This window comes from Cyanistes caeruleus, chromosome 1, assembly GCF_971803275.1.
Source record: "Cyanistes caeruleus chromosome 1, bCyaCae1.hap1.1, whole genome shotgun sequence".
Taxonomy (NCBI): domain Eukaryota; kingdom Metazoa; phylum Chordata; class Aves; order Passeriformes; family Paridae; genus Cyanistes; species Cyanistes caeruleus.
In genome coordinates, this window is record NC_141701.1 from 127,043,664 (window position 1) to 127,056,254 (window position 12,591).

Sequence of the window (12,591 nt, forward strand, 5' to 3'; positions counted from 1 at the left end):
TTCCAATTCAGGCAAAATTCCTGCTCTGATGTAATCTTGCAGTATCTCATGGAACTTTGCCAGGAAGTTTCACAGGTACTGGCAGCAGAGAGGTTAGACTCCAAAGTCTGGGATTTGTCTCCATTCAGCTCCAAATGGAAGTGCATGTGCTTCATGCTTGCAGGAAGCATTCAGGTTGTTTGCATTCCCTTATTTGGGTTTCTGCAATCTCTTCCAGTCCCTTTGCCTCTAGTGTTAACCACACTGTCTGTATGAAGTACTGTGCTAGATATGTTTCCAACACCATGTCTCCCCTTTGTAGCCCCTTTTCTTTTTTACTTGGCTAAATAAAAAGTCCAAAGTCCAGTTTCAGCACCATTACCTCCCTAGCTGCTTTTTCCATTACTCTTTCCTTAGTCAGTCAGCTTCATACCATTGTGGAGCCCATTGGTGTGTTTATTCTGTGCCCTACTTGCTAAAGTCCATTCCCCAGCAGCACCATCCATCTCACCAGCTTCAATTTGGTCTCACCCAGATCCTGCTGCAGTGCCTCCATTCCCATGTTAACCATGTGCTGAAGAACAGTCCTCTCTGAAAGCAGCAGAGAAGCTGGGTGCTTATTTTTTAAGGATATCTGACTTGGTTGTTAAATTTGGCCTAGAAGGACTGTGCTCAGGTACTGGTGGGAAGTGATGTGCATGCCATCTGGCCAGCTCAGAGTATAGTGGGAAACTTGAGTATCCAAGCTGGAGAGAGTAACTTATAAAACCTAAGTTCTAACGCATACAAATCATATTCTATCCTCAGGAACTGTGGTGTCCCTCATAGAAAAACCATCTGGTCATTAAATTCACATCTCTGACTCAAGACACGATGTAACTAGTGTTTTAAAAAATACATCAGTGGGATATAGGGAAAAAAAAAGGTAAAAAGTAATTGAATTTTATTGTGGCTAAAACTTGGAGGAAAAAACCTGACTGAGGGTGATGCTTAGTATGGACAGTTTTGGCATGCCTCATCAAAAGTGACTGAATTTTACCTGGTAAATGTGTTTTGCTTGAAAAGCTTGCTAGCATAGAAGGATCATCACTGATGGCAGCACTTAAATCCATTTATAATGGATTTTCATGAGAATTGTGTGTTACACAAGGAAAGCATTTGTCTCATAGATTGAAAAGTTTTCTTTTGTAATATGGTGAACAAGATGCTGCAGCATGGTAATTTTCTGAGGGGAAAAATGCAGGATTTCTAGTGTTTAACTGAAAAATTACAGATACTTGTATTAACTGGTAATTTCTTATTTAGGTGTGAGAAGAAAACAAGAATCATGGAAGGTCATAAATAGTAAGCATCTTGATAATTTTTTTTTTATTCTAAAGTGCTAATAGTGTTTGGTATGTTGATTGTCCAGTTGGTTTATCAGTCTCATAATTCAGGAATCTGTATTAATCTTATATCAATATATTAATCTTATATTAGTAGCTAATTTTTAGTCCTTGCGCCAGAATTTCTGGTGACCTCAGCTGAGGTAGCTCTCAAGGCTGGTTAACATCAGATGAATTATGATGTTTTCTTCACTTGAAGAAAACTGAAATGAGATCTGTTATTTTCACTGCTGTAGCAGAAGTCAAAGCACACAACTAGCCAGGCAGCTTAAGGCCCTTATAGTACCTTGTAAGAAGTTTGATGGGTATTTTTAATTATTATTAAAGTAATGCTATTTTTATTAAACTCTCATGTAATGTTTTCTCATAATGCGGGGGGGGGGGGGTTTGTTCATTAAATGCTGTAAATTTTGCATTTTAAAGGCACAGCATGTATCAGGTCAATATAATCTTCACCCAGCTTGATAGGCTGTCTGTTGTCAGTGTGTGTAATGTCTTGTTTATACAGAATTCCAAATAAAACATGGTATGTTTTGTACATGTTCTTTATTCTCTGCTGTAGCACCAAGAGACCTATATTTTAATTAATAAATTAAACTCTTAGAACTAATATTTGTGTAGAGTTAAATGGGTAAATATCTTTGCTTTTCAAGTTTGGTGAAGAAGCCATGAAGTGCTCTGTATAAATGCTTTTTTAAATTATGTCCCTGTTCACTTCCAGTTTAATTTCTTACTGTCTCTTAGGTGACAGTGCCTTAATCACCAAACTCACTGATTAAAAGTAACTAAAGCAAGTAATATAACCCTGTGAAAATAAATTCCTTTTCAGTTTAAACTGTGTCACTAGTAATTAGATAGGGTAGATGTGCTACCCTTTAGGGGAACATGTGTACCAACAGCTTGTTTTTTCAGAACAGCTGTATTACTTCGCAGCAAATATATAGAGATACAAATACATATAATCAGAGTATCATAGGATGATTGAATGACTTGGGTGGGAAGATTACAGATGATCTGGGTCTAACCCTCTACCATGGGCAGGGATACATGTCTCAGTACTTGACTTGCTGTGTATGTTGGGTCTGAAGACCTCTTGGGGTAGCTTCTCTGAGCAGTCTGTGTATTGTGAACAGAACTAGAGGTCAGTATCTCACTAATCAACCACAGTTTATCACTCCACAGGTGGAAGGTATCTTCTCAAAATAAACTCAACCTATTTAAGTTTTGTGGAGTATTCAGTATAGCAATTTTTAGCAGCCATATACTTCTAAAAAGCTGAAAGAGTACCACAGCTTTTTATGTATGTATATAGGGGGAAATGCATGTACTTTTGCACAAATTAGTAACGGAATAATAGTTCCTAAAAGACACTAAAATTTCATTGTAAGCCTATATTTTCTATTAAGCTGTCTGAGTATAGCTTAAATATTGTAGAATATGGAATTTATTTCTTGCACTTTTTATTAGGTCTGCTACAGGAATGTAGAATTACTTGTCAGTGGAAACTAATCTTTGAAAGGAAAGGTTACCTGTTATACATGCACAGTTGTCATGTAGTTAATTGTATAGAGATGTGAGATATCAGTCTTTCACATAACATGCTCAAAATAGATGAGTGTTCTTCTATTTCTTTTTTTATTCAATTAGAAAAAAAGGAGGGCAAGAATCAGTTTAATCCCAGTCATAAAATGCACTGTGTCAAATCTCAGCAGTGCTGAAATGGTGTGAAAATTGCTACCTGCTTAAGCAACTCTGCTAGTTCACTTGAAACTCTCCTATTAATTATACAAAATAGAAAGTTAATTCCATGGGCTATAAATCGTTTCAGAAAGCATTGGGAAGAATTCTTTGAATCTGCTTATTGGGCAGTACTGCATGGTGAAGAAATTCAAATTGAAATCAGTGTATTATTTATCACAATAGGATGGGAAATACAGTAATTTAGTTACTTTTTTATTAATGCAGAATGAGGAACTGCATCTTAGAATATATGTGTCAACATGCAAATGCAATATTCTTAATGGAAATGTATTAATTGAGTATATTATACTTATTTTTAAGTCATCCAATTAAAGTTTTAAATTTTGTTTGTTAATATTCCAGCAACTATCCAAGAGAATTTTATGATCAATATGCTCAAAGCCAAGAAAAATCTGTTGTCAATAAAATGCAACAGAAATACTGGAAAACAAAACAAACCCTTATAAAAGTTACAGGAAAAAAGGAAGATGAACATGTTGTGGCTTCAGATGCAGATCTGGATGCAAAACTAGAGGTTTGTAATGTTTACATAAATGTGTGTTCTCTGTCTTGTAATTTTTAAAGTGTTTTCATTTCCACCAAGCCTTTAATATATGTGTACATAGGATATATTAACATACATACATTTTTGTAATTTTCATGTAATATCTCTTCCACATTCTGACAAAAGTATCTGTGTAAATTCAGGGAATATAGGGGAATTTTGTAACACAAAACCCCACGTCCCTCTAACTTTGTTTGGAATTTAACATATCTCAGATTTATTTTCATGTTTTAGGGACACATTTTCTCCTTTTGTTAGCAGGGGAGTCAGGAGATCATCCTTATCCTTTGCCTATGTCAGTTTAAGGTGATTTGTTTTGGGTTTTTTTCCTAATAGTATTTTATTGAGTGTACAAATGACATCTTTTATACAAGTATAAAGTACCACATATACCAGAAAAACATACAGTATGCCCAGGAGCAAGGTGCACAGTGCATTCTGCTCTGGAGATTTCGAGCAGATTAGTGGGTTCTAACATGGCAGAATAAGCTTCTGAAAGTCTGTAAAATAAAACCAAGAGATGGAATCCTGCTGTGTAACAAATACAGTCCTACTGTCAGTATCCTCAATCCTTCTAAAGGAAAAAAAGCAGGTTAAAGTTCTACAAAATGAAGACCTAGGGTGTCTTTGTGACAAAACAAAAAATTGAGGATGCACTATGGAAGTGTAATAACCCAGTTAATGTCCATATAAGTTTTGTTTGTGTTGTTTTCTCATGTGAGGGTAAATGTTTTGCTGTACTGCCTTTACTTCATTTTCAAAAAAAAAAATACTGACTTAGGATTCTCAGTTTATTTAGATTGTAGCTAAAATACAGGAGACTGTAGGACAACAAACACAAGAATAGCAATAATGTATCACCAGGTGGTTCTACCTACAGAGTCTTCACAATGGGTTATAAATCAAGAGTATTGATGTAGAACAAGCTGGAAGTATGGAACAGTATTTTATACATACATAGCTGAATTTTCAGCATGTCTACTGTGTTGCAGTAGACTCGTCAGGAAGGATGCTTTGTTAGCTCAGGTGGGATTTGAAATAGGGATACTTGAGTTCACACAATATAAATGTTTGTGAAATAAGCATGTTTTGGACAAATTCTCACCTGCGAGTCATACTCCCAGTTTAAAAGACAAATATGTAAATTTGTAGTCAAGAAGTGTTGAAAGAAGGCAGTAACTGTGCCAGTGGTCCATTTTACTTCTACCTGTGTAACGCCTGATATGGTGGTTTAGGTTTAAGTTGCAGGCTGGAGGTTTTAGATGGACAGACAGAAAGAGTAGTAATTTTTCTGTTTCCTAGAAACAATCTCCAAGTATAGTCATGATTGGCTTTTTTTTATTTTTTTTTCCCTTTTACCTCTGCTTCCTTTGGAAGTTGCTGCTTTAGAAATTTGCTTATGCCTGTAAAACTTTCAGTTTAAATGAACAACTTTCTGTGTTGGCCATACCTGCAAGTTTGTTCCACTAGACTTCACAGTGTCTATGAAAAATTCAGTATGCATATTCCCACATGAGAGAATGACTGATTGATAGATCTTTTGATAACTCTGTTCTACCACGGGGTTTTTAGAAATAGTTTGTACCTCTTCATATCTATACAAAGATATCACCTAAAAAAACCAACAAAAAACCTCAACCCAAGTAGTTTGGTTAACTATCAACTGCTTATTATAGATCTTCTTCCAAAGTTATTTTTTCTTTATTTTCCTTCTGTAAAGTTATGATTGGTCAGTCTTTAGTTTCAGTGAATACCTTAAATGAAAGAAGAGCATAATTGATAAGGGAAATATCAGAAATACTGCTCATTGTTCAAGAAGAAAAGAGTGTTCCCTAATAATTTCCACAAAAAAAAAGTTTTTTCTTGTATTTTATTCCTCAGTGTTTCTTGCATACACTTGACAATTTTTTGTGTATTTTGTTTCAATATCAGCTGTTCCATTCTATTCAGAGAACATGTATGGAGTTGCTGAAAGCAATTGAACTGTATCAAAAAAGGATTTGTTGTAAGTATGATCAAACACAGTAGTTAAAATGATAAGAAGGTCTACATTATGGAATCATTGAACAAGTGAAAAGGTAAAAATGAAAGTGGGGAACTACTAGCTTCAACCTATTCAAAAGTAATGTTCCTTGCAGACAGCTGAATGCAGATGTGCTTATTTGTTTGAGGATTTTCCAGTTCTGAAGTTTTATATATTGATATAATGCAGTATATCAATATAATAAAGACTGGAGAAAGCTTTCTTTATGTTTTTTTCCCATGACTTGTTGGCTTGTTTAAATTCAGAAGGATCTTGTGAAGGAATCATAACTCCTTTCTAAGCTGTTACAGTGTTTTGGGTTTTTTTAATGAGAATTGCTGATGAAAATTTTTTTTGCTTATTACTAGTTTTATAATTAAGTAATCTATGCTATTACAATGAATTTGATAATGCTGACTTATTGTAAAAAATTATCAGTTACTTTGAAGCAGATGTCTTTCAGATAGTTGAAATAGTGTTTGAATTATAGAATGTTAAAATTGTCAAGTAATCTTGCCAAGTAATTTGAAAGTAAGTTTTCTTTAAAATGAAGTACTAGGTTTTTCATGTGAAATTTTATTTAGTCAAGCATGAAAAATGGTGAGCAAGAGAAAAGCAAATGAATGAGCTTTGGTTAGTGCAACTTGAAATTAGCTTCAATAAAAGTATGCTATCAGCTGAGGCGGTTTTTAGTTCAAGAACTATAAACCAACCTACCAAACCAGACGGAACCAAAAAAATCCAACACTGAAAGTTATTGCAATTAAGATGGCCCTTTTTGTAATAAAACCAACCTAACTTTTTCATAAAGAAATAGCACATTTTCTTGTTGTCTTTTGGTGTTGATGGAATTTTGTGATTCTTGTTAAGTATATCAGCAAATGTCTCAAATGAATCAGGTCTTCTGTTTACTAAATGCAGGAATTCTGTAAAATTATTTATTTTTGCTTTACTGCTTGGACCTAAAGTGTCTTAGACTTTGATGTTAGGCCAGTTTTAAAGCTGTTAGGAACCAATTAAATAACATATTTGACAACTCACTTATTTTTTGTTAGTTCTGTCTCAGGAAGAAAATGAATTGGGGAAATTTCTTCGATCACAGGGTTCTCAGGATAAAACAAGAGCAGGAAAAATGATGCAAGCTACAGGAAAGGCCCTCTGCTTTTCTTCTCAGCAAAGGTATATGGGTCAACATTGCTGTCTGCATAGTACTCGTGATAATGGTAGTTGATTCACCAGTGTCAGAATTCATTTGGCCATTTGAAATGTTTAAGGAATTAATTGATAAGAAAATTATCAACAAAATCTGCTGCAGTATTGGCAATATTAGCGGCTTCTTGAATTTTGCCTGATGCTGCTTTTTGTCTTATGGACCTGCTATGTCTGTATCTTCAGATCCCATGTGTCTGTTCAGATCAGTAGTTCTAAAGCTGTACTGGAGCATCTCCATGGCCTCTCCAGCAGTAGAGTTGTAAAGGAGCTGATGTCAGGTCCCTCTCCCGTCTGGTGGCAGTTCTCACTCTGCAGAGAAATGCTGCAGCAGGCTCACTGTGGAGGTGTCTGAGTCCTGCAAGGGAGGAAATGAGTAAGGGAATACTTTTTCTGGGCCATCAAGTCTCATGCCTCGACTAGACAGAGGACAGAGGAGTCTGAATGCTGAATTCTGCTTGAACTTTAGTGTTAAGTCCCCCTGGGAGAAGATCCTAGATCTCTACAGAGCTCATGTAGGTTGTGTAGGGGCAAGTGAAAGATAAGGAATCCAGATGGATACACAAGCACACTAACGCCTGCTGTTAGCCAGAGTCCTTGATGTCTCACTGACCCAGTGTTTGCTATAAAAGCTTAAAAGTAACAACCTGATGGCGTTGTAAACATTGTGATGCTCTTTTTCACAGCATTAGGACTATGAAAGTATGAAATTCACCGTCACTCACAAAGGAAAATTCTATTCCATTATGTTTTACAGGATTTGGGGAGGGCTTTTAACTACTGTGATACTTTCTGGCTTTATCTTAACAGTGCAGTTGTTCAGCTGAAAGTCTAGCATACACAGCACTGAGAATTTCATATGTCTATCTTGGGCTAGAGTTTGGTCATTAGCACCTCCAGTAACAGTCATGACTGGGATCTTTAAAATTCATGTAAGGCACCTTTGAGTAAAAGTGCTGTGACTTGCTTCTTTATGAGGCTTAACTGTTAATAGAAATCTCAGTGCATATCTACATAAACTGAACTTTATTTTGGATATCTGGGTAAGAATTTGTGGAATGAGAAAAAAGGTACTGGAAAAAAACCAAGTCACAGTAAATTCACGTATTAATTTAGCTCTTGCTCGGTACATTTTTAAGGCATCTTTTAAAATGAATTCACATTAAAATAAAACCATTGTCTTTGTTCTTTTGAGCTATCCTCAAACTCTTGTTGAAGTTGGGACTGCTTCTATTTGTTTCTTGCTCATAGCTAGCTCGGTAGCTGGAGATCAAGAGGACATTTCTTGGGCTACTGGAGCCAAAATTAGAAATTCTCTTATGCCAAGGGACTTCCTAGCACATTAAACTATCTCTGCTGGTGTGGAACTGATTGAATCCATTCCAGTGAGGTGCTGCTGGAAACCAAGAGGAAAGCAGAAGTAGCAGGAGGAAGCAAAGCAAAAGGACTAATCCCATCTAGTGTTGAGATCCCATTAGGAGCTGAAGTGATGGCATAGGGAGAGCAACAGTGTCCCCTACTGCCTTTCCAAAGTGTGGTTGCCAGAAGAAATGTTTAGATAATTATCTAAATCTTCCAAAAGGTAAATGTACTTCAAAGGAATGGTTCCAGTACTAAGAAAAAGAATATAAAGAAAAAACTGAGATAATTACCTAGCTGGCAGATGACTTATTTATTTACATTTAAAGACTGAAAGGCTAATGGAAGTGCTTTCTGTGATGTTTAGCATGACATTTCTGATACATCTGTGATACTTTCCCAGTAATAAATTACCTTGGGTATATTTTTATAGTTGTTAAATTAAACTGGGGAAGAGGAATGGTAATAACTTACAAGTGGCTTGTCAAACTAAAATACATGGGCACAGTAGAAGTGGTTTCTTTTCCCCTCACACATGTAATTGAAACGTTGCTATTTGAACAGAGGGGTTGCAAACACAATATTAATTCAAAATTACTCTGTTTCATGTGTACCTCCAACCATGTGGTAGGATCATCTGAACATACACTAGCACTTACGAACTGTGATGGTTGTGTATGTCTTTTTTGAGTGCTAGCAAATTGTCAAGAATTGTATTAATTATTTGTGGAACAACATGTTCTAATGTGTTCCTCTCCTTCCTCTCTATCCTTCATGCCTTCCCCCAGATTAGCACTCCGTACTCCTCTCAGTAGATTGTATCAAGAAGTGGAGACTTTCAGGTACAGGGCCATCTCAGACACGTGGCTGACAGTGAACAGAATGGAGCAGTATCGGACTGAATACAGAGGAGCTCTACTCTGGATGAAAGATGTGTCTCAGGAGCTGGATCCAGATCTCTATAAGCAGATGGAAAAGTTCAGGAAGGTATGAAGTTTCCTCTAGTTTCCTAGAAGGGATTGCCTAATGAATGACAGTGAAGCATGGTCTTGATTCTTCCAAGGAGGGCATAATTGAGAAGCAGTAAGAATGCCATTTATCCTAATTAATCTCTTCTTTATGGACTGTAAGGAAAGGCATTTTTTAGAACTAGATTCAACTTCAGCATACATCTTTAGAATTTAAATAATACGTATTTTTGAGAAGTTACCTAATTTTGAGTACTTTGTGGTGGTGCCTGAATAACTAATAGAAGAAGATACATCTGCTGTCAGAGGGGAAGGGTGTATTGATTTTTTGCAGCTAAAAAAGAATAACCAAAGTGCTCTACTATCTCCTGCTAAATTTTGAGGGCATTTGAAGACCAACATTTTCAAAATTCGCTTTTGTTGGATTTTGGGGAGGAGTTGCAAATCTGGAATTTATATTTAGGTTCCTTATGCAGTTCAGCATGATTCTTTGGCAACTGCTGAACACTAAAACTGCTAAGGAGGCATTCTCCATAAATAGTCTTCATTCAGTGTCACTCAGATTTGCTAAACTCCTCCCCTCCCAAAAGAGTTGCAAAATCACAAGTCTTCGGTGGTAGGCTGCAATTTTGCTACCAGGTGAGAGTACAGAATTTATTCAGGCTGATCCTGTCACAGTTCAGGAATGCACATGAGACCTTTACATTTTCTAGTGAGGCCCTAGAGCCGAGTTTGTTAAAAATCTATAATGTTCACAGTTGGCTGTTTATAGATACTGGCTATCAGGAAGACTTAGGCTCTTGGGTATAACCTAGTGGCTCATGCTTTGAGTAAAGGTGGTAAAAAAAATTTACAGAAATTGTGTCATAATTGAAAGCAGAGGTCTAATACCAGAAATTGTATTAAAGTGTACCTGTGGTTGAGAGATAGGTAATGTATAAAAGAGAAAACCCTGTTAACTGATGGCTGAAGCAGTCTGTAACTGAAAGTCTTTGAAGGTGAAAGATATATAATCGGGGATTTTAAAAGCTTGAATAAACCATCCTAACAGGAAAGGACTGGAATGTATCTAACTGCCATTTTTTGTAAACCAAAGTGGTGACAATAGCAATTAAGAAAGGGATGGAACAAATAGTACCCCAGTTAGTCATCTAATCTTTATTTAATGCTTCAGTGCAGAGTATTCCTGTAAGTCCTGTGGCACCAGACATATATTTCATTATGCCCTATGGGAAATGTTTGTCATGGCAAGTTCTTGCAGGTAAAATAATTGGTATGGTCTTGGCCTCAGCTGATTGCTTATGTATGGTGTTTGATTTATTAGGAAAACACTTAAAAATGGAATGTTAGAATGAATAAAGCAATACTGGTAATGGTCATAGAAAACTGATTTATAGCTTTCTTGCAAAACAAATGCTGTGGAAAGCATAAATTATATAAATGGCAAAGTAATTAAAATAACATATGGTTTGTGCAATGAGCTGCTGTAGATGAAAACTTAGATGTGAAAATTCGGGCATCTTGGGTTGCTGCACTTCAAGGTCAGAAAGAAAAAGGATTTATTTTTTTAATTCTTACAAAACTTAGTAGCAAAAGTGTGGAAATACTATATATTTTTAAATATTTCTAAGTCTGAAATAAATTACATGCTGACATAAAATAAAAGAAGATTCTCAAATTCTGTAGCATGACCTCAAATAGTTAAAGAAGACCAAACTTTTTTTTAAAGAAGTTTTTTGAACATTTCTTTCCTCCAACTGGCTGCCAACTGAAAACCTTTCAGTTCACATTGTAATGCAGAGAACAAAAAGCTCTACATTTTGTAGCCAACAAAGCAAAGAAATGCCCCTGGTATCCACTTCCCCACATATCCCATCTGTGCAACAGGCATATCAAACTAGTCTTTGAAGATTTAATATTTGCAGAAAGTAAACTTTTTCTTCTTTAAGTGGGGGAAAAAAACAGAACTGAAATAAAATCCTCAAACATAATGCTCCTAGGTAGCTTGTGCCGAGCAAGATCTAAGTTTTTTCTTAGTGCTTTACAGAAATTAATGGTGGATGCTGTAGTCCTAAATAATTAAAGTAGAGGAGTTTTTATTGTCTTTTTTTCTATTTTTGCTTGCAGATCTTAATTGTGCCATAGTGTGGCAGTGTAATGCTGAGGTTTTAGGGCTTATTTTGGATCTGTAACAATTAAAGAAGTCATGCTAGTTTTGTGTTGAAAAAGATGTTATAATTACTCATGCAAGGTTTTTGGTTCTTAAATATACCATTGCCAGAGAGAAGCTTTTTGAGCTGGAGCTGCATATTGAGTGATACACCACCAAGTAGTTAGTGAAGCTGATCCTGTCAGAGTACTTGAAAGGGAGTTTTCTTCAGACTTCTGATTGTAAAAATGCGAATTATTACTTTAGTAAACTTTTTTTTTTATTACTAGTAAACAGTGCTGCTTTAATGATCTTTAATGCACCTAGTGCATCAGCAGTATTTATATCATTCAGTTAAAGGACTGTTTTTCAAGTATGTAGCCTTTTATAATGCACTTCTTAATGTATCATTATGTATACAGATATGGTACTTGTGTTTTGAGACCAAAGCTAAATCAATCCAGATGGGTTTTTCATACCCTCCTTCAGAATAACTCAGGCTAAAATATCAATAGTTGAGTCAGTATTTTCAGAGCTGATAAAATCTGAGTTAAAACACTGACATTTTTGTAGTTCTCTTTCAAAACAATGAGGTACTTGAAAGAATTTTCTAATGCTGTTAAGGCATCAGTCTAAGTATGCAAGACCCAGCAACACTACCCCTTTCAGAGTGTCTCACAACACTGCAGAGTAGCCTTTTTACATTGTTGTTTGAAGATATCTATGTAATTGTAGCTATTTGAGTCAAACTAAGGAAATAGGTATTTACTTTTCCCTGCAGAGTTCTATAAATGCTATGTAACTTTTTTTTTTTCTATTAGCAGTTTTTATGAACAGTCCAGTGCTGTTGTGGTTATAGAGATCTTCCATCCCAAGTTCAGAGTTTGAAGTGTTCCTTGAGAGCATCTAAACTGTGCTGTGGTATACAGAATTTAATGAGCTAGTATCCTTTTACCAAATTCTCCACACTGATACGGTTTTCAAAGTTCTTAAATTGAGTCTCTTACTTGTCTGTAGACTGTACACTACAACATGAACTGTTCTGTGATGTTGTAAGAATTCATACCAAATGGCCCAAATGCTGGTGTCCTCCTTCCAGCTCTGAAAAGGTTCAGCTTTTCTATGCATTTTCTGAGCAGGAATGTGACAGTGTGTAGTGATAAACTGTGATACCAGGCAGCAGCCTTCCACGTGCAGCCTACAGGAGCACAGGA

General features: G+C 35.9%; 1 protein-coding gene across 50 annotated transcripts in view; it reads left to right on the forward strand.

Annotated features, from left to right (window-relative positions):
* Positions 1–12,591, forward strand: part of ICA1 (islet cell autoantigen 1) — a 65,999-nt gene that overhangs the window by 10,362 nt on the left and 43,046 nt on the right. For all 50 annotated transcript variants that reach the window (XM_086856268.1, XM_086856281.1, XM_086856292.1 and 47 more), the window contains 5 exons: positions 1,285–1,323; positions 3,468–3,639; positions 5,602–5,674; positions 6,748–6,871; positions 9,049–9,247. In XM_086856268.1, the coding sequence (XP_086712394.1) occupies positions 1,307–1,323; positions 3,468–3,639; positions 5,602–5,674; positions 6,748–6,871; positions 9,049–9,247 (585 nt within the window). In that variant the 5' untranslated portion in view covers positions 1,285–1,306. The remainder of the gene's footprint in view (positions 1–1,284; positions 1,324–3,467; positions 3,640–5,601; positions 5,675–6,747; positions 6,872–9,048; positions 9,248–12,591) is intronic.